At 38.7% G+C, this 21,784-nt stretch overlaps 1 protein-coding gene across 7 annotated transcripts; it reads right to left on the bottom strand.

Annotated features, from left to right (window-relative positions):
* Positions 1-169: 169 nt before the first annotated feature.
* On the bottom strand, positions 170-20,705 carry LOC133466814 (prolyl 4-hydroxylase subunit alpha-2-like). Of its 7 annotated transcripts, XM_061750863.1 has the most exons (16): positions 20,560-20,705; positions 17,365-17,464; positions 16,940-17,036; positions 15,759-15,910; positions 14,663-14,800; positions 14,215-14,454; positions 13,228-13,436; positions 10,577-10,753; positions 10,386-10,456; positions 9,998-10,097; positions 8,612-8,665; positions 8,117-8,176; positions 7,993-8,058; positions 4,665-4,733; positions 3,265-3,361; positions 170-1,638 (listed from the first exon to the last, which is right to left on the bottom strand). In XM_061750863.1, the coding sequence occupies exons 2-16, from the start codon at positions 17,444-17,446 to the stop codon at positions 1,568-1,570; spliced, it is 1,683 nt and encodes a 560-aa protein (XP_061606847.1). In that variant the 5' UTR covers positions 17,447-17,464; positions 20,560-20,705; the 3' UTR covers positions 170-1,567. The 7 variants fall into 7 exon arrangements, 6 of the variants coding, with proteins under 6 accessions (XP_061606847.1, XP_061606843.1, XP_061606842.1 ...); XM_061750859.1 differs by lacking the exon at positions 7,993-8,058; XM_061750858.1 differs by lacking the exon at positions 8,117-8,176.
* Positions 20,706-21,784: the final 1,079 nt, after the last annotated feature.

Raw genomic sequence — 21,784 nt, 5'->3', positions numbered from 1 at the left:
CGCCTCGTGGTAAAAAAAAGCCTGACAGTAAATCGGATACGGTATACAGTCTCCCTAAAAGCTGGCTGATTTCAACGAGACAAGAAATTGGGTGAACTAGGGTGTTTTGCCGAAAGCATGTCACAAACGTTGGTGAGAACACCTGCGGTAACAAAATAAAACAGGGACGTCACATTTTAAAATAAAAGACCATTTATTGATTTTACTGATGGCAATCTGGTAAAAAAAAATCTAATGTAATAATTTAAACACTGTATAAATAAAGCATCTGGTGGGAAAAAGAAAACATTCCTGTCAGATTGTTCGGTTCAACTAAAAAGATGGTTAAACATTTGATTTGCATTTCAGCCCTTTATTTTTATTGACAAGATTCTTCTTTTTTTTCGCTCCCTAATGTGTTAGTCGGCTGGCAGTCCTGACGACAAGCTTGCTAAGGACATGTTTAACAATGTGATGCACGTTCACACAAGTTCAACACAGCAAAAGTAATGTGTAACGCAACAGTAGGGCTCAGAATTACCAATCAGTGACGACAAAGTGCTATGATTTGCACGTTTTGGGATTTTGTGTGTACTGTATAAAGTAAGGTGGCACGGTGGAAACTGGTTAGCACATCTGCCTCACAGTTGAGGGTTAAAATCCCGGCCCCGCCTGTGTGGAGTTTGCATGTTCTCCCCGTGCCTGCGTGGGTTTTCTCCGGGCACTCCGGTTTCCTCCCACATCCCAAAAACATGCATGGTAGGTTGATTGAAGACTCTAAATTGCCTTGTGGTGTGAATGTGCGTGTGAATGGTTGTTTGTTTATATGTGCCCCGCAATTGGCTGGCGACCAGTTCAGGGTGTACCCCGCCTCTCGCCCGAAGATAGGCTCCAGCACGCCCGCGACCCTTGTGAGGATAAAGCGGTATGGAAAATGGATGGATGGATGGATAAAGTAAGGCGGCACGGTGGACGACTGGTTAGAGCGTCTGCCTCACAGTTCTGAGGGCCGGGGTTCAATCCCCGGCCCCGCTTGTGTGGAGTTTGCATGTTCTCCCCGTGCCTGCGTGGTATTGAAGACTCTAAACTACCCGTACGTGTGAATGGGAGTGAGAATGGTTGTTTGTTTATATGTGCCCTGCGATTGGCTGGCGACTAGTTCAGGATGTACCCCGCCTCCTGCCCAATGATAGCTGGGATAGGCTCCAGCGCTTCCGCGACCCTTGTGAGGATAAGCGGCTCAGATAATGGATGGATGGATGTATAAAGTAACTGCATTTATAGTTTTATCTTTGTATTTGTCAATTCATAATCGACTTGTTTCCGCCTTTGGGTGTGTGATCATTCATGTGATTCTTGATGGAGAACGCAGCTAGAAATCATATATTACCAAATTGAAACATTTATGAAAACTCTCCAGCCACTTATTACATCTACATTTCCTTGTTAAAACTGTTAGTTGACACTGACAAAATGATCAAAATAATGTACTGTGTATGGATGTATTTCAGAACTGTATGAGACATCTGTATGTTTGTGTGTGTGTGTGTGCGCGTGTGTGTTTGCAGAATGTATGCATAGTCAATGTTCAATCCACTTCTGTGAGGCCGCAGGGTCTGAGGAATTCCTGCCCTCGCTCATGAATCCATTTGTTGGACACTGGAAAAACGACAAAAATAGGATCAAGAATGATGATTTATAAACTGTACAGTAGATATGAAAACTCTACACACCCCGGTTGAAATGCCAGGTTTTTGTGAAATTAAAAATGAGACCAAGACAAATCATCACTTTTTCACTATTACCAAAACATGTACAACTCCGTTGAAGAAAAAAGGCATCTTTTAGAGAAGGGAAGTAAAAAACAAACAACCGAAAAAATGCGGTTGCACAAGTGTGCACACCTGCGTAATAATTGGGGATGCGGTTGTATTCAGAATTCACCAACCACATTTGAAATCATGTGAAATGGAAGTTCACACCCAATTACCCCCATTTCAAGTACCTCTGATTATCCCCAGATAAAGTGCAGCCGTTCTAGTAGGCATTTCCTACGTTGTTGTAATCTCACTTTACACCACACACCATGGTCTGCAGAGATCTTCCACAGCATCAGAGGAACCTAGCTGCTCACATGAATCAGTCAGTTAAAAGAGGGTGTGCACACTTGTGCAACCACCACTTCCCTTCCCTAAAATATTGAAAAATTTAGTTATACTGGTTATAGGTCGCATTAATTATAGAAAAACTAATATTTGAAATGATTAACTTAGTCTCATTTTTTTAACGTCACAAAAACCTGGCATGTGTAGACTTTTTATACCAGCTGTAATTACTCGTAAAATTGATAAACGCAACAAGAGGTGCCAAATATCTGATTTGTACTGTTTAGCAGACTTCCTTTGGGGTACCAACTACAGAGCTAGGTAACTAAAAAGACATACTGCTGTCCAATAATGGGTCAAAATAAATTGCTTTTATGTCCAGCGGGAAAGGGAAAAAAGTCTGCATTTAAAATTGCATGGTTCAAGAGATGGGGTTCCAATTATCTTTTTTTTTTTTTTTGCTTGCTTTGAAGAGTCAGAAATGTAAACAGAATTTGTATTATGGGAGTGTAAATTGTCTATCCTCAAATCACCACAAATGTTTGATCCAAACCTCCCAGAGGGCTAAACTGCACATGCAGACCCTACGCAAATCATAATGTGATTGCACGACCTTCATCGTTACAGTATGTTTGGCAGCCAATTTGGAAATAATAAGCAGGGATCATGGGAGCTTAGCTTGAACATTGATTTTTCATACAACATCATGGCGATATGCTGGTTTTCAAAGGGTAAAACGATGATTAAATCACCGAACAAGGTTACATGATTAATTATGGCCTTAAAACAGTCTTGAGTTCAGTGGATTATCATTTGGATTTAATCAAACTATACAGAACCTTTTGATGTCGAACTTTGCATTCATTGTTCACCCCACAGCCCACAGTCACCAGTGCCAATACTCAGAACAATATATGAGAAATGTTCTTGGCTGAAGGAACTATGGAGTAATGTAACCAAATATCAGTAGTGAACAAACTTGGACATATGAACAAAAGTGAATGAGTCATTCACACACATGCTGATGGCAGGGATCCTCAGTAACTTTCCACTGAGTCACCCGAACATTTTTTGTCATCGTAAATTTTAAGTATGTTCATATTCAAAGGCAGTCACACATTTTTCTTTTTATTTGTGGCATACTTTTATTGCATAAGGTAAGGAAAACTTTTTACTTTACCCCATTTACTTCCTACTAAGACAGGACAGGCTGCATGTCTTGTCCTGTAGTCTCCTTCTCCGCTTTTGAAAAGGTTATACCAGAACACCGCTGTCCCCTGTAATGCAATAAGACCAGTGAACACATTGGTGGGAACATTCAGTGTGCTTAAAACAAAAATAAGATCTGACAAGGATCACGCATTTAAACATGAGCGGGTGGGAATTGAGAGTTAATGACCCGGTTGCTCTTCAGGCAGTCATAGCCGGGAATTGTACTGCTTTTTGTCGAACTGGAAGAGCATAAAACACTACAACTTGAATGAATGAAAATGAGACAGTTGAGAAGAGGTCCAAGTATTGCCTGCCAAATATACTGATTTTCATTCCTTGCAGACTTAGCTCTGGCATAAATATTTCAAGGCATTTCTCAATCAAACAACACACTCCAAAGCCTTCATACCATTGTTATCTTTGGAGTTACCGTAAGCACTGGACCTTTTCCCCAGCAACATTAAAGGACTCATAGGTTCTTCGTTTTAATCTGTAATGTATATTTAATACATAATAATCTCTAAATTATTGTGTATCCAGCATTACCAGATTACGAGCAACCTTTTGTTGCTCAGTGACTGTTTTTCTCAATGTCTTTATGTCTCAAAAGTGTTCTCTGTCAATTGACTGTCTGTTGTCATACTAGAGCGGCTCCAACTACCGGAGACAAATTCCTTGTGTTTTTTGGACATACTTGGCAAAATAAAGATGATTCTGATTCTGATCATGTGGGTCTCTCTGTCTAATTTGGACCATTAATAGGTGAGTGGCCATGGCTTGCAAATGCCCTTTTTTTTAATGAGACACTGGGACCGTTGTGATTGAACTCTATAAACTCTGTCGAGTAACAAACAAGTAGAGGTACTCTTTCTTGTTCATGTCATGTGACCAGGAAAAAGTATTTGAGCAAGTCTATTTTTTTCGACATCCTCACTAAAATGTTATTGTACTTGTGAAGTTCAAAATAAATTATGAATAACTTCTGTTGTCATTGCAGTTTATAACATTGCTATTGGTAGAGAAATGGTAACTATTTAAAAAAAAAAGCAAATAAGATTTATTTTAAATAATAAAATACAGTCCAAATAACTTGTGCATACATAATTGTTATATTTAGAATATGTCAAAAAATTGTCATGAGGTTTTGACATAATATTAAGGTGGTTATTCTATTCATATTTTTTCATGAATAAATGAATCTGTTTCAAGTGACCTAAAATTATTTTTATGTTTATTACCAATGCATTAAATTTTTACATAGTCCTCGTAAAATACTGTGAGATTAGGTTTACATATTAATCATTGTTACCCACCTTTACACACACTCAAAGACCAACTAAAAAAATCTAATAGAATTGTATTTATTACCTTTTTGGGCTGGATTACAGCCCCAAAGTCAGGGAAGACTGTGGCGCCTCCTGCCTCAACATCACTCATCTGGGCAGGAAAAAAAAAACAAAATATAAATAAATTGAATATATGATTAAAAACAAATAAATGCTTGTGAGAAATATACATATCAACTAAACGCATTTTAATTTTCAACGTAACTCTGAACATCAGGGGCCTCATGTACAAAGACTTCCTACTGAAACATGGCGTACGCTCAAATCCAGAAAACGTCGTACGCACAAAAATATCCATATGAATCGGTGGGTACGCATGAATCCAAGCACATTTCCTTCGTACATTCCAATCAACGTGGAAATGAACGCACATGTTGGAATAGCTTATCCCTCCCTGTCCACGCCCACATTTAAATATGAAAATCATATTTAAATGAACCCTGCACCCGAGATCCCGATCTCTGCATGATCAGAAAAAAAAGGACAATGAGCAAGACAAATATTTTTTCTGAATGTGAAGTTGTTCAATGAAGTGGAGGTGCGCAAGAAAATGCTCTTTGGCACGCTGACACGCGAAAGAAGAGTGAATGGGACAGCGTGTGTGGCTCTCAATGCTGTAGGGTCGGAACAGCGCATGCACACTGAACTAAAAAAGAAGTGGTCAGACATTAAGGTGGACGTGAAGCGGAGGACAGCTGCCCACCGCCAAAGTGTGGCCAAAACAGGCGGAAGAACCGGTGCCGAGGGCCTCACCCCGTTCCAGGAGAGAATCGCTGCGATAATGGGTGACACTACTCTTTCGGGTGGTGGGAGCACATGTGGCTGACTCTGATCACCCCACAAGGTTAATGCCATGTATTTTTATAACACAAAGCAAATGTGTTCCTACAGTAACCTACACTTAGCTCTGTGAGATAAAGGTTCATGCGTAAATGTTGTATGTATGCTATTTGTAATACATCTTTTGAATTCAAATAGCACATCAGCATACATCAATATATATATATATATAGAGAGAGAGAGAGAGAGAGAGAGAGAGAGAGAGAGAGCGAGAGAGAGAGAGAGAGGATATCAAAAACTTTGACTCCTTTTTGATGACTCAATTAATTGTTTTGTGGAACGGTGACCGACTGGTTAGACCGTCTGCCACACAGTTCTGTGGACCGGGGTTCAATCCCCGGCCCCGCCTGTGTGGAGTTTGCATGTTCTCCCCGTGCCTGTGTGGGTTTACTCCAGGCACGCCGGTTTCCTCCCACATCCCAAAAACATGCATGGTAGGTTAATTGACAACTCTAAATTGCCCGTAGGTGTACACGTGAGTGTGAATGGTTGTTTGTTTGTATGTGCCCTGCGATTGGCTGGCAACCAGTTCAGGGTGTACCCCGCCTCCTGCCCGATGATAGCTGGGATAGGCTCCAGCACCCCCGTGACCCTAGTGAGGAGAAACGGCTCAGAAAATGGATGGATGGATGGAATTTATTATTTTAATATACATGAGTGGACACGCCCACTGAAAAAACAAAAATCATGTTTTTCTTTTTTTTTAGTTTTTTTTGGAGAAGATGGGTAAATTATGTCATTTTAACACATTTTAATCATGTGCAACCGATGTACATGTTCAAATTAAGTAAATTCAAATGACTTTATTTATTTATTTATTTTAAATCAGTGCAGTCGCAGCCACCCGTTCGGATTCGTCCACCGTCCCTGTCGTCTCCTCCGGCATCCCCAGGGTCTCCGACGCAATTACGCTCCAACAACCAGCTGCTGCTGCACCAGTGCAGACTGATTAAAAAAAGAGTCCTTTGAATTCACTTAATTTGAATATACATCGGTTGCATGTGATTAAAATGTGTGTGTTAAAATGACATAATATACCCCACTTCTCTTAAAAGAACAACGTCATTATAATACATTTTAATCATGTGCAACCAATGTACATGTTCAAATTAAGTCAAAGTATTCTTTTTTTTTTTTCTTTCAGTGCATGTGCTGGAGTCACAAGAAGCAATTGAGGGCAATAGGCGGCATAAATGATCGCCATGATCAATTAATAGGTGTCCTCACAAATATCAGTGATTCATTAAAAACACTTGTGAATTCCGAGTCCTTGCATCTTTTACATTGTTGAAATCAAATGCTGTCGGGCATGAATTGTTCATCAGCGTGATTTGTCAATGTGTCTCTGATGTGCAGCCATCAGCTGTAGAAACGTGCATAGGCCAGCCATGAAGTTGGCGTGAGGCACCGCACATTTCCACGCTCATTTCATTGTTGCTACATCTGAACTTTGCCGTGAAAAAGAACGTACGCCACGTTTTTGTGCGCACGCAGCTTTTGTACATGAGGCCCCAGCTCCAGCGGAAATCAAATCTTTACACACCCCTGTTCAAATGGCAGGCTTTTGAGATGTAAAAAAAAAAATTATCAAGATAAATCATTTCAAAACATTTTCTACCATTAATGTGAACTATATCCTGAACAAGTCAATTGAAGAAAAATAACATTCTAGTGCGGAAGTAATTAATAATAAACAACTGCGATAATGTGGTTGCACAACACCCTCCTTATAACTGGGGTCAGCACGACAAAAAAAAAAAAAAAGTCATTTGAATTTACTTAATTTGAACATGTACATCGGTTGCACATTCACACCTACCCGCAATTTAGAGTCGTCAATTAACCTACCATGCATGTTTTTGGGATGTGGGAGGAAACCGGAGTGCCCGGAGAAAACCCACGCAGGCGCGGGGAGAACATGCAAACTCCACACAGGTGGGGCCAGGGATTGAACCCCGGACCTCAGAACTGTGAGGCAGACGCTCTAACCAGTCGGCCACCGTGCCGCCTAGTTATTATTGTAATAAGTGCAATTCTTTCTGCAAAGTTTTGATGCTTCTTGCAAAAAAAGGAACTTGTGTCATTGTGATGACGCACCTTAATAAAAAAACAACAACAACTAAGCATATCATGCAACACTGTGAAAAATGAAACCTAATCAATTTCTTACTGCTCACTGCTAAGTAATATCCCAATAAGGATGGGCATTGTCTATCAGCATGTTAATGGGGTGTGGGGTAGCCAACAAACTCTTCACAATAAGTACGGGAAGTGAGTGACGGGATGACATACAGTACTTCTTGACAATTTGGCATTTCTTAGGAGATGTATCCTGCCTTTTTTATTGATTAATTATTAGTTCTTTGCTATGTCAATTAGTCAATCAATTCAAGTCCAAGATTGAAGCAGAGTTCAAGCACGGACCCACAAAGCCTAAGACAGATGGAGCATAAGGCGACAGCCTCCACAACTTCCCCCTCAATCAGCGGCGACTGGATGCACGTACTTACATAGTTCAAAAAAGTGGCCACACGATTTCCAGTGCCTAATCTTTTGAAAGCATCAGGCTCATCTTTCTACAAAGATAAAATTCAAGGGTAAAATACACAATGAAGACAGTGCACCCGTACTTACGTAATTTAGGAAGGTGGCAAGCCTATTTCCATCGACCTTGAGGTTGCTGTCAAAAGGACGCTGCAACAGATGTTTATAATTTTAACTTATCACCAAGACTAACACTAGGAGCCCGTCGCAATGGGCAGCGACTGCACTGAAATGCAATTAGTCTTAAAACAAAGTTCATCATTGTTTTTAAGCAACAATTGCTTTCATATGCGGAAATGCATCTCATTCATGTAACATTGTCCAAAACAGGTTCTACATTACATGAGGTTGTCCTGACATGACCGGCTATGATTTATAGAAAATCCTCCTTCATTGTGTAGCACAAGTCCAAACATCTGCGCAAAGCACATACAGCCAGATCACAAGTACATCATGCACGCCAGATACAACACACACAAGACAAAGAGCAAACATTGACTCATAGCATTGAGTTTCAACACACACACCATTATGCATATACACGTGAACGCACGCACGTACAGGCACACACCCACACGAACTCACCCTGGAAAAGTCAAAATGTGGCTCATACTGTCCTCCAACACCATAGTTAGCAACCTGGTGAGCCATTAAAAGAGATAACTTAGGCATCAAAACAAAGAAATCATGTACAGTGAACCCCTGCATATTCCCGATTCAGAATTTACAAATTTGCAGATTTTGATTTTAAACCCTCCTCCATGAAAATCCTGTATGTTTGCTGATTGTGTTCACGCCAAAGCAATTAAAGTATCACTTTGATGCTATCTGGTGTAATACATTGAGAGTGTAATTTTCATTTGCATTTGAGATGTTCTGTTTTTGTTGTTGTTGTTGTTGTCCTTGAATGAACACCGTGCTCAGCCAAAAGTGAAACTGGAATATGCTGCTTTATTCCGTGATTTAATCAGCATATGCTGTTGCAATTTGCCTGTATTCTCTAACATTTATTATTGTGTGGAAATGCCAGGTGAGTTTAATGACTTCATCCCATTTGTGTCAAGTGTAAGTGTTCAAATTTGTTTGTCTCTGTGCGATGTATGTCAGTTTGTGTTAGCATATTATGTAGGTTAGTATGCTAGCTAATATTATTGATGATCCTCAAGTAAAGGTGGTTCACTTCTGTTGAATAACTATAACAGTCATTTATGTAACATGGGTTCATAATTGTGTCCATGCTCGATGACATGGTGTTGATACTTTATGATTCTTTCCATTTTAGGTGCTTTGGCGCCATCTTGTGATATCTATACGCAATTACAAACCCCTTTTGCGAGGGTGCCATTTATTCGGATTTTCTCGGCAGCCCCCGCTAATAGCTAAGATTCCCTGTATCTACGTCACATTGTAATACCTATTTCAAATCTAGCAATGTCTCCTTTAAGTCCAATGCTGTCTAATTGTGAGGAATACAAATAAGATCAAGACCAATCATTGCATAATCCTAAAATAACTAAATCGACTGGTCTCATTTGGTTCATTGCTCGGTTTGCTTAAATCGGACAGTTAACTGAATTATTGCTGTTCACAATAACTGAATTGCTAACATGTCCTTATTATAAGATGTCTGCATATACGCACTGTTAGCATTAATGCAACCTTATTCAACTGTTCACACCAGTGATCTGAACATGTTCTCACCATAATTCAATAGAACAATAAAAAAATTATAATTCTGCATGCTGCTTTGAAAACAGTATTCAAAATAAATATATATAGTCTATAACTAGTTACATTTTTACTGGGTCATATCAATATTTCATCAAATTCCCAAATTAAAAAACCTACCAAATTATCGTGAGAACAGGTTGTCGTTGTTGGCTTTGTCAGGTATCGCTTTCAAAGACTTCCATAGTGTATACGTTATGAACCCGTATTATTATACAGTATTTCCATGTGTTTAAACATTACCTGTAGTAACTCTGCTGTGTCTACAGTTAGGCCTGTGATGTCCTGTATTCTCTGATTGACTCTGGCAATGACCGGGCCATCTTCTTCTTCTAACCAGGCACTGATTAAATGTAAACATAGTGTATTTAGCGATGTTAAAGCACCGGCTGCAAATTCAGCCTCTTCAAACCATTTATGATCTGGGAGGGTTAATGTTAACGTTTTCACCTGATTGAAGCCTAAAGGAAATGAGCTTAAATGAGCTCTTTTTCATTTCCTCTAATGTAGTCATTTTTCACACACAATGTGCAGTAGGTGGCAGTAAAGAGCAAAGAGAGCGCTCAAAGGGAGGCAAAGGGACACAGTTTGTCATTACTCATTACAGTCATGCATGTGTTCAATCAATCACCTTTTTGATACTCTGTAGTTAGCAGTGGTCAACACTCCTGTTTTGGGGTCTCGGACTGTAGCTCTGGCAAGCTTAAAGAAAAGAAAAAAAATATGTGAATTTATACGGCCTTGAACATATTTTTCAAAGCAGAGTGAGCTGATGTTTTTTTGGAGGGGGGGCTAATGTTAATGTAGTTTTCATTGTCTCACCCTAGGTTTGGCCATTTCTTTAATCTTTTCAATCTCATAGTCAGACAGGGCTTCCAGGTAGCGCACAATGTGCGGGCTGTCCCACTCGTCCTCCTCCTTCATGGGCTTCAGCAGAAGACGAGGATTTCTGCTTCCATCCTGATAGTGGCAGAACAAACGGCTGCGCCTTGCTTCGGTCTGATGGAATTTTATCATCAAAAGATAGCAATCAATACATGTGATGCGTATACAAATCCCCCCATCGTGAATATCGGTGTATTATTGTCCGCAAATGTTGAAAACTTTTAGGATAAATTATTCCCAAGTAATGATACTGTCCAAATACACATCTAAATGTGCAGATTTATGATGTTACCCCACTTGCAAAGATATTTAACTGTGTTAACCTTTTAAAAATACCACATTTCCTCATATAGAGGCAGGCGCCATTTATTTACTCAACTGTAGACAGTATAAGGCCTCTATTAAGGGAAACGCCTTTGGGGAAGGCTTTTATTATACAAAACCAATCGTAGATATATATATTTTGAAAAAGTTTCAATAAATATTGAATTAAAAAAAAATATATATATTAGCTGGAGCCTATCCCAGCTATCTTCGGGCGAGAGGCAGGGTACACCCTGAACTGGTCGCCAGCCAATCGCAGATATATTAAAATATATTTATTACAATAAGTATGTACTAATTTGTGTTTTTATTATTATTAGTTATCAATGTTGAGATGTTCATCAGCTTGTAGTCCGAAATGTTCCACAACACCAGCAGCAGCACATTCGCTAAACTCATGCAGAAACTTCAGGTTTACAGATGAAATACCTGCTCTACATGTGGTGAGGGAACAACTACTACTCTACTGAGCGGATCTAAATTAATTTATAGCACCACTATAGATGTACAAAACAGATTTTTTTTTCAAATGAAAGTTGTATATATTTTTGGGCCCACAGAAAATTTTTAAATGTTTCGAAATTTGATGACTGATGAATGACCTCTCTTTTTCAGTCTTTGATATTCATGATTTGGCATTGTTATATTGTGTCCTCCTTTTGGAGAGACATTGAGAAAATGTTTAAGGAAATGGATTTACATCGAAAATTAGATACTTGGGGATTTTACAAACTACAGTGTTGCTGTGAATATAATTATACTACAATGAAAACTATTTATTTTTATAGCTACAAATAAATGGTCACTTAAACTTTAAAACTTATATGAGGCGATACAGAACATTGAAGGTGTAAAATAATAAAACAAGATAGAAAGTTCTTCATAAATGTTAATGTCCAGATGAAGAATAGTATGGAGATCGTGAGTTTTGATCTTGATTAAGATATTTGCAAAATGCAGTTTTTGTGCATTTGTTGTTATCTTTCATTTTGTGCATTATGGTTGTTTTTATTTTATCCTTTATTTGTTGTATTGATATTTGTTTGAATGTCATTATCTTTGTCTTAAGTAGCAACATGTTAATGTCTGTAATAAATTATTGAGGCGATAAAAAAATAGTCTACACATGGTGGTATCTGTTATAGGTACAGTCATGACAACCCTTTATGGCGCCCCCTGTTGTTTTTTCTTGAAGAGAAAACAGGGAGGTGTCTATTAGAGACTGACGTTTTTTTGGGATTCCCACAGAGTAAATTTCACCATCAATCAGGGGATTGGGCAGGAGCGGGAGCGAAGGTCAGCAGGTGCGGGAACTATGAAAACAAAGCCACGGGAGTGGAAACCATAATGGCGGGAGTTGATGCGAGTGGAAACCATGATGGGAGTGAAATCATGATACAGTTATATTTTATTTTATTTTTCATTAAATCGAAACTTGAACATTTCCCTTCAGCATCGAGCTAAACATTCCTAAACTAAGGGACTAAGACTGCTTTTGTTGTTAACTTATGTTTTGTTTCTTGATCATTCCGGTAATTCAATATATTTATTACGGTGACTAAGGCTGCATATTACTAAGTGCTGCATATTTTATACCGAGGAAGAAAAACGGAGCAGGATCAACTTTGAGTAAAAACAAAAAAATTAAAAGGGGGGAAATAAGGGGAATGGGATTCTGTAAAATTTTGGTTCAGGATTGGGATCAATCTCTTTGGGAGCGGGATTTTCTTTTTCAAAAACTCAGCATTGGGCGAAATTTTTTTAAACACTCGAGATTTGGTGGGATTTTATTTTCTTTTAACACTCGGGATTGGCAAGGAGCGGGATTTTTTTTATTAACACTCACTTGGGATTTGAGGGAGTGGGATCAACATCGGTGGGAGTCAACATCCACTTCCGTGTGAGCCTCTAGTGTCTATCAGGGGTGCACGCATTTATCAATTCAAGTGGCTGTTGTGACTGTCAATTAATTGGGGCACAGCAGCTGTACATTGGTGGCCACTATTTGAGGAAGAAAAAAACTGTATCACTAAAGCATCTTTCAAGGAGACCACATACTGTACTTTGTCGTTGAGAAGGCGGTCCCTTTGGATTTGTTTGGACAATTTAATGGCATTAACTTTATAAATATTTTCTAACCAATATTCACATAATTTCTATTTGAGTTTACCATGAAGTTCTTTGTGTTGCTGAAACAATGCAAAGCCCCCCATAAAAGGACTGATAAAGGATGTTGCATGTATTTTTTTCTCATCCCATCTCACCATTCTGACCCCCTCCCCTCTGCATAAAGCCTCATAGATTTCTCTTTCTGGCAGGTGGTCTCGGGGTCTGACATAGGTTCCCAGCTGGATGGGCTCCTCTGAAGCAGGCTGATTGGTCTGCTCCTCCTCCTGCCGCTCCTCTTTCTGCTCTTTGAGTAGTAACTTCTCAAAATACCGCAGGTTTCCTCCTGCCCTCTGGTGGCTCGGCTCTGTACGCACAAGGTAATCGGACTTGTGAATGGCCTCCTAAAACTATTAGAGTGATTACCAACCACAGTGCTGGCATATTCGTGTGTTGTGAGAGATCAGCAGGTGTGCTGTGGGAAAATTATTCAATTTCACTTACTTCGTAGGAAAATTATTATTTATTCACGACGTTGTGTATCTTTAGTCAGAGGCCCAAATTTCACACTGGCTAGGTAAATTTGTGTATCATTATTTCAGTACATATATAATTTTTGTTACATTTTTGTTTGGTGGTTTTCCGTGAGATTGATCACGTAAGGTTGGGAAACACTGCAATATCGATGTCATCCTGAATGCAACTACTTATTAACATGTCCTTTCAGATTTTATTAAATTTCTTCAGTTCTTATATGCTTAATCAGAGTATCCTGATATATGAATCACAATTAATAGCTCTAAGTAAAGGTTATGAACGAAGTCTATATCATTTACTAAAAAAGTATTTTGCCTTGAAAGGTTTCTGGCAGTTTTCACCGCAGGCCTCGACAATGAGCGTAACTTAACAATTTAAAACCAAGAGCTCATTATAGGATGGGCCACACCCTGTGGTTTTGGGCTGCCCAAAATGTAATTATAGTGGAAGCAGAGGGACTGCCCCATACTCAGGACGGCATAATATTAATAGGACAAGCTCTAAACACAACAGACCCCCTAAAATATATTTTCTAGAGCTAGGGTGCGTGTGTGTACTGTATAATAGTTTACATTCTGAATTGTTAATGCCATTCTTTTATATCTTACCTATGGCCACCAGCCGGCGCGTCAGCTCGATGGCACGAGGCAAATCTCCCATTTGGTAAACGGAATAACTGAGGTAGTCCAAAATGGCTGCCTTGGAAACCACAGCTTCCTCGCCTGCGTCCAGCTGCTTCAAGGACTGTTGCATCCACAGCACCCCGTGGTAATAGTCTCCGTCGTTGTAAGCCGTCTTGCCCATATCAAAGCAATCATCCACGGTCAGCATGGCATTAGAGTGCATACCTGGGGTGATATTTACACAGATTTCAGATCTAATTTTATAACAACTATGTGTTTCATTTTAAACACCTAACCTTACAACTTTATGCAGGATTCACTACTACATCTGCACTTTGTGATATTGCTGGTCTTTCCCTTTACTGATTCATTACAGCTGCAGCTATTGAGAAAAATTAAATAAAATCTTCTTTACTCCAAACTCATTGATTACCTGGAAGCCTCCCTTTGGAAAAATCCTCTGAATCAAGATGGTAAGTGTCCTGGAGACGCATCAGCGCCTTGGCTGCACCCGTCTCATCTTCCGCATCAGGAAAATACTGTCTGTGCACAGTCATGTTGGAAATGAACCCTGGACAAAGCAGGGAGAAAACATGTTGAGTCCTGCATTGGAATAAGCTGAATTGAATTACAGCATTTACTGAGTTACACCATACTTTCTATGCCATCGTAATACTACGAACTACAACCTCCTATAAGTAATAATTTCATTCAGTTGAGTAGCAAAATTGAATGCTGCTGAGGTTGTAGATTCAGAGTTTGACCAACAAACCTCTAAAGTGTTATGGCAAAGAGAAACTGTTTTGATGACCATAATGTGTCTGTTTAACCATAAAACTGATTATTTCTATTATTTCCTGTGGAAAGAAATTGAAAATCAGAACAAATCAGTGCCCTACAACACATTGTGTTTGACCATAGAGGTTTCCCTGTATGAGTGTCATCTCGAATTGCATCGCAAGAGTACACTGTACTGGATATGCATAAATCCTATTAGTAATCCTCTTGAAGCTATTGGAGGTTTCGTAATGTGTTTCCCATTTTTCTGCTGCTTACACTATGTTTCTTTTTTTCACTTACACTTTTTCTGTCCTTCTTTGCAAGACGGTGGCCAAATATTGAGATTTAAACACAAAATACACACTTTCCCTTAGTTTATCTGTCTCACACAGATACAGAGACAAACGCACACACCAAACACAGGCAAACTGCCAGATGAGCTGCAGCCGCAGCTGACACATTACAGCTTTGGTTCCTTTCTCTACTCATCTGGGGACCAGAGATTGTTATTATTGAGCTTCCAATTCACTCAATGCATAACATATTTATACTGCACGTTGGGAGAAAAAGCAATTATTATTTTTTTTAATCTTACGGCGAACAAAGCAGAAGCATATGCTGGGGTTCAAAGTAACCTTGACAAAAAATATTGTCTCACTTTTGAGGTCAAACAAGGAAATGTTGACAGACAATTTGCCAATTTGCTCTTTGATCCTCTATATTAAGCGATTTCACACTTATTTTCCTACCATCTGAGGGGTTCTGCAGCACCAGGCTCTCCAGCTGAGACCACTCGGTGTTGAGTCTCTTCATGAGCTTGTAGGCATTCACCGGGTGAGCCAGGTAGCCTTCCGGGTCAGACGTGGATATTCTGGTCAGGTCATCCAGCTTTCTGGCCCAGCTTAAGCCAGAGTAAAACGATAATATTACTATCAAGGATGCTTTAATAAGGTATACATAATATTACGAAGGGATGGTATATGGTAAGGTCAGGGCCAGGTCTATGTAACTATACAATAAACTTTTTTTAAAAACTCATAACATTTTAAAAATATATTGTGTTCCACCAAAAACTGCATAATATTAATTTATCTAATCATGTGCAGCTACTGCGTCATCACAAACGTGAATTTTCACCATTGTCAGATGAATAAAGGTATATTCTTTTGATTATACATTTTGATATTGTGACAGTAAGTTAAAAATTACTCTGGCAATTGTGATTAGGCTAACAATTTATTTGCATTTCATATTTAAGAACAGTTTGTTTTACAACATTTAGTTAAAACTTCAACTTTTATGTGCAGTACACTTCAATTTAATAATCATTTAAGTACAGTTTATTTTCCAGTAGTCAAGCGCAGCTTCAGCATCTCTTCAATATTTAAAAATAATAATAAATAAATAAATAATTGCCCTGTCTGTCATTAATTTTATCCAAAGTGTTTTGAAATCTGACAGGCATTTGAGTCATTGGGAGAATTGTACATATCCTCCCGCCGTGCCCCCAGGCGGCCCTCCTTCTCCTTCCAAAAAACCTGCCATTTGAAAAGGGGTGTTTTGACATTTTAGATCTACTGTAGTCTCCCTTCACGTCCTTTGTTAATAGTTGTAATATTGTTTGTGTTGATTTTGTTAGCAGGAATCAATAAATAAGTTAAATAGTACATACTAAAAATTGTTTCTTAATCGTAATTATTTTGGCGATGGGTGCTTTTTTTTGGGGGGCTTGAGCACCTACCCCCAAAAATGTCTGTGCACGTGCCGGATTTTAGCGATATGTCTTGTTTTCACAGCACAAACGTGGCCGCAATAAAGACCTGCATTCCAACTGTCACCACCATGCCCTGACCTGCCGCTGCCAGTTCATCAACATTATCATCATCATTTTGTTTGCTTTATAAGGATATTCATGAATTGGGTTCTGTACCTTCTGACCTCAGCCAACTTAGACTCCTCTGCTTTAATGTACTCTCTGAGGGAGCGGACCAGCTCTTTTTCTGTGTACAGGAGGTCCGTCATCTGGCCTGCAGGCATAGAGAAAACACACATCTTTCCAGCTTGGACCGAATCTCACAACAAAGTGCAGTCAGTGACCATAAGCTTTTGAGGCTTGTATGTGGTGTGGCATGCTTCATAAACAACTGCAGGCTTCTATTCATTGTGCAGAATATTTATCCTGGGACAGTGAAGTGGACAATTCCAAGGGATTGTTCAACCATGATAAATTCACTGCCAGGAAGAGGAATAACAACCTGATTTGCTTTCTGCTTGTAAGCATCATATTGGAACTGACCAACCAAGAAAGGAAGATACTTGCTAGTCTCAGTGTCACTGTGTGATCTTTGAACCCACCTATAGAGGTGAAGATCTCTGCTTGCGCGATCCAGCAGCAGCATAGCAGAACCCAGGAGACAAGACACAGGAGCACCCTCATTTTCTCTCATTCAATAACCTACAAAGACAACATTATTGCAATATTTATTACTACTTTAAAATATATATATATTGAAAAATACATTTGTGGGTAAAAAAATATTGCAGAGTTGTATATTTGTTTCTGTTATTGTATATTTTGTATGCTGTATATGGATTGGTGTGCTGTACTTTTCTGCTATAATGGGAGGTGATAAAGTGCTTTTCATTGTTTCTGCAACAACGATTATAAAGCCTAGTCTATAACTTTATAATGAATATATAAAAAAACCAGAAGCTGTACTTCAAAACATTAAATAAAAGTGTTTAAAATTGGTCCATATTATGTTAGTTAAACTTCAAATAAAATACGCTTTCATTTTAACTAAATCAAAAATGGGCTTTTGGGTTCAACTCATTTGGATTCTGTCGTATGTTAGCATCAAACTGATGGACCAGAACTAGCTGTCACATAGTTTTAAGCTGTTGTTGTAGCCCTTGTGGATATTGAGCTGATTCCCAAAAACTTGACATGTGTTTTCCAAAAAGATTACGCATTGGTTATTCATGCATTGTGCTTTGTGGCTGGTTTGCTTGTGTATACACAGTGCTCGGACTTTCCTGAAATAAAAGCTGAACAGCACCAGTCCTGCTAGGACACAAGACCACTTTTTAAATCACTATATACTATTTATAGAACCCATAAGAGTAGCTCTCCCTACTTTTTTTTTTGTTTAAACCATTTACGAGGAGATTTCTTCATCTTACCTAAACTAAGTACGTTCCTTTTTTGGTCCTTTTCCCAGATGTACTTTTAAGTTTGCTTTATGAATGTCACTCAAGAAGCTGTACAACTAACCCAGACCAGAACCTACTAACTCTCTTTTTATTGTGCATAATTTGCCCTTCTCAAACACGAGAACAAAGCATTACAGAAAAAAGTTCTGCTGTCTTTTAAACCCAAATCCTAATGTTGCTTTTATGACAGATGTAAGAACAGAGCATGATATAAGAAATTATGGGAGGAAATGCAAAGACATTTGTGCTGTCAACTTTGCCTTAGTTTTAGAAACAATTTTTCATCGTTGCACTATATTTTGTGTTTTGTCTTGATGGTTTGGAATTAAAAGACATGAAACTGGACTCAGTGACCCCAATCTGGATAAAATATGTGTTTTGGGAGGGGGGAGTACTTTTTCTCAGAGGATGTTGTTTTATTCAGCTAGGGGGAAAAAAAGTGATGAGATAAGCTGAGTTAAGTGAAACAACGTGTCACTGTTACATGACCCTATTTAAATGTTGACTAAATCTTGCAACAACAAAAAAAAGGAATGAAATGTACTTTTGTGAAAGCAGACTTTTACAACATCTTTGTGCTTTTTGCAGAGATATTTATCAGAAACTATGGTACAGTCCAAAGCCGAGCACAATTCGTTCTGTGAAGCTGGCTGACTTCAGTTGTTCTCAAAACAAATTACCATAGGAAATTATAATGTAAAGAGAATTTAATTGTTCCTGAATCATATATTGTAAATTAACTCTACTGGCTATGTTTGTAGTAAAATTTTACGTTCCTGTTAAACAAGTGTAAAAAGGAGTTAACCACTGTATAATAAAACTAAAATAAAGTGAAACTATACTGCGTCTCGCCCCAAGTCTGCTGGGATAAGATAAGCTCCAGCTCATCCACGAGCCACGGGCCAAGTGGTATAGAAAATGGATAGAAGACACTTGACAGATACTGTACATAATGGAGAGGCAGCAGGAATATATTTGCAGAGCGATTCCGACAGCTAATGGCATTTTATGATTTTATATTCAGTGTTTTTACATTGGTTTGTGGTTGATAAAATTAATTTGTGTTCATAATTGATATTTAATTAATTGTAGTGCTCAGCAGCCAAACGTGTTACTTTGTCGTAGTAACTTGCATTTCCAGTTAGTAATAGGCACGACACGTCAGTTCTCACACATGTCAGTTCTCACTGAGCTGAAGCCTCATGAGATTTGCTGACATCTTGCAAAATAGCAATTTGCACTTTAAGTTTTGCCTTTTGAGGCATATTTTTCGAGGAAACTTTGGTTGAAACTCCAAACCAGACATGGAAAAAACTGAACACTTGGCAGGATTCCACAGCATACAGTATTTATAACATCTTTACATTTGAAAATATACTAAAGCAGGATACGACAGCTGACCTTTTAGTGACCCCGGTGTTTACATAAATAAATGTCATGGATGCATTTGTTATCAGGAGAGGGGATACATGTGGAGATGAACACCAAGGCAGAGTTTTTAGAGCCTGCCAAATTGCTTTTAGTGGTATGTAAACTGAGGATTATTTATTAAACGGCCCCAAGTCTAAGAAATATTACGTAGTTGTGCACTGCCGTAAAATTTACAGAACCCCTACAAAGAGACACAAGACAGTACCTTGGACACTATTTTATTTTATTTTTTACATTTAATTACAAGTAAGTATAATATATACTGCATATACTACATATTATTTTTAAATCATATTAAACGCCAGATGTGTTCAAAACATTTAAGTTAAAATAAAAAAAATATTTGAAATTAAGAATGAGCAATTTGGTTTTCGAGTGATAAAAGACGTCACCCCATGTGACGTCACCACGATAGTAGTTTCTCGACGACAGTCCCAACGCTGCAGCTTGTTTGCGTCGCGTGAGTTAAAAAAAAATAATTTAAAAAATTTAAAACAAGAAAACATATAATATTTGGTGACAACAGCAGATTTTGTGCTCTCAAAATGTGTTAATGTTTCAAGACGTGGTCTTGACAAAAGCCGCTTGTATTTGTTTTGCTCTGGCGCAAAGTAAGTCGTTCAACTTTCTCCTTTGCGGTGTAAAACATGTCAACGAGATCCCCAGTGGACGAAGCAAACCAACATTGCGGAAACCAATATGCAGGTGGATCACACAAGTCCATGTTATTCTATATTCTTGCTACGACATGTCACGAACTCCTGTTCCCAGGCTTGTAAGACCGCGAGTTGGACCCCGTAGTCGTGAAACCGTGCCAGCATGTTCGCCATGAAAATGAGACGAAACACAGAAATTCAAAGAGTAGCTAATGGGGACATTTGGTGATTCTAATCGGTATGGTCTTACCGTCGTCTCTCGGGGTTCCAAAATGGGCGTCACGCTGTGAAACGTGAATAGTTAGCACCCAGGGGTGAAGAGGGTGCGAGAGTGTGTCGCTGCCACGTACAGATTCAGAACCTCCTGGAAGAAGCCGTAATACACGTAACAGCTGCGCAACAATATCGGGGTTTGGAATTGGGTTGGGTTGCATTTGTGATACCTCGGAAATATCAGTCTCTACCAATGACCTTTGGGGCACCTCTCATCTGCTCTCCCTCTGTCAGAAATGGAAAAAAATAGTCCTTAACGTGTGTACTGTCATAAGCATGTTGTGCAAACAAGTTATGCTTTTTTTTTGTGTTGTGTTATATTATTACCATAATTTTAAGTTTTAATAGTACAGGTTTCATTTTTACATTTATGTATCATAATGTGCACTACTGTGGGATTGATTTATTGATTGATTTATGTATTGATTGATTGATTGATTGATTCTGCCTGTGAGGGTGAAGGACATTAAATAGCAAATTAAATCTTCCTCCCAGTCAAGAGGTCGCAAGTTCAAATCTCAACTGAGACCCTCCTGTGTGGTGTATGCATGTCCTCCCCATGCTTTGCATGGGTCTTCTCCATGTATCATCATCAGGTTTCTGTCTAACTTGTCCAAAGGCGTGAATGTTTTTTTTTTCAACTCAACTTTATTTCTCAAGCAATTTAACAACAATTGCAGCTGTAACAAAAGTGCTGTACATAAAACATAAAAGACAACAATTTAAATAATAACAATACAATAATAAACTATTACATTATTGCTTTATATGCAAGAGGTCCCTTTACATTAGCATTTAGCATACAGGAGGTGCAGAGTTTTATTCCCTGTTGTTGCACCTGTTGTGTGAAGCTGTTTGTAGATGAGCGAGAGAAGCAAGATTGAAGTCTCCAACGATGAGTGGGATGGCGCCATAGATTATAAATACTGCATCTCTGGCCCGGATGCCAGAAAACCATTGTCAGTTAACAAAGTTCGTCGCTGCATCTACATATTCAAGTTAAGACTCTACCAATGCAAGTGCAATGAAAGCAAATAAAAAGCCAAACTAATCTCATCACTGGATGTTTTTCACAAGCTAAATTTGAATGTAAACAAACAACTGCAGTTTTTTAACAGAAAATAGTCTGTTGGCAAGAAACAAACATACAGAAGAATTACTTCAATTATCCTGTCCCATTTAGTCCTCTCTCTTACGTCACT

Source organism: Phyllopteryx taeniolatus, chromosome 17, assembly GCF_024500385.1.
Source record: "Phyllopteryx taeniolatus isolate TA_2022b chromosome 17, UOR_Ptae_1.2, whole genome shotgun sequence".
NCBI classification, from domain to species: domain Eukaryota; kingdom Metazoa; phylum Chordata; class Actinopteri; order Syngnathiformes; family Syngnathidae; genus Phyllopteryx; species Phyllopteryx taeniolatus.
This window is presented reverse-complemented; position numbering and strand designations above follow the sequence as displayed.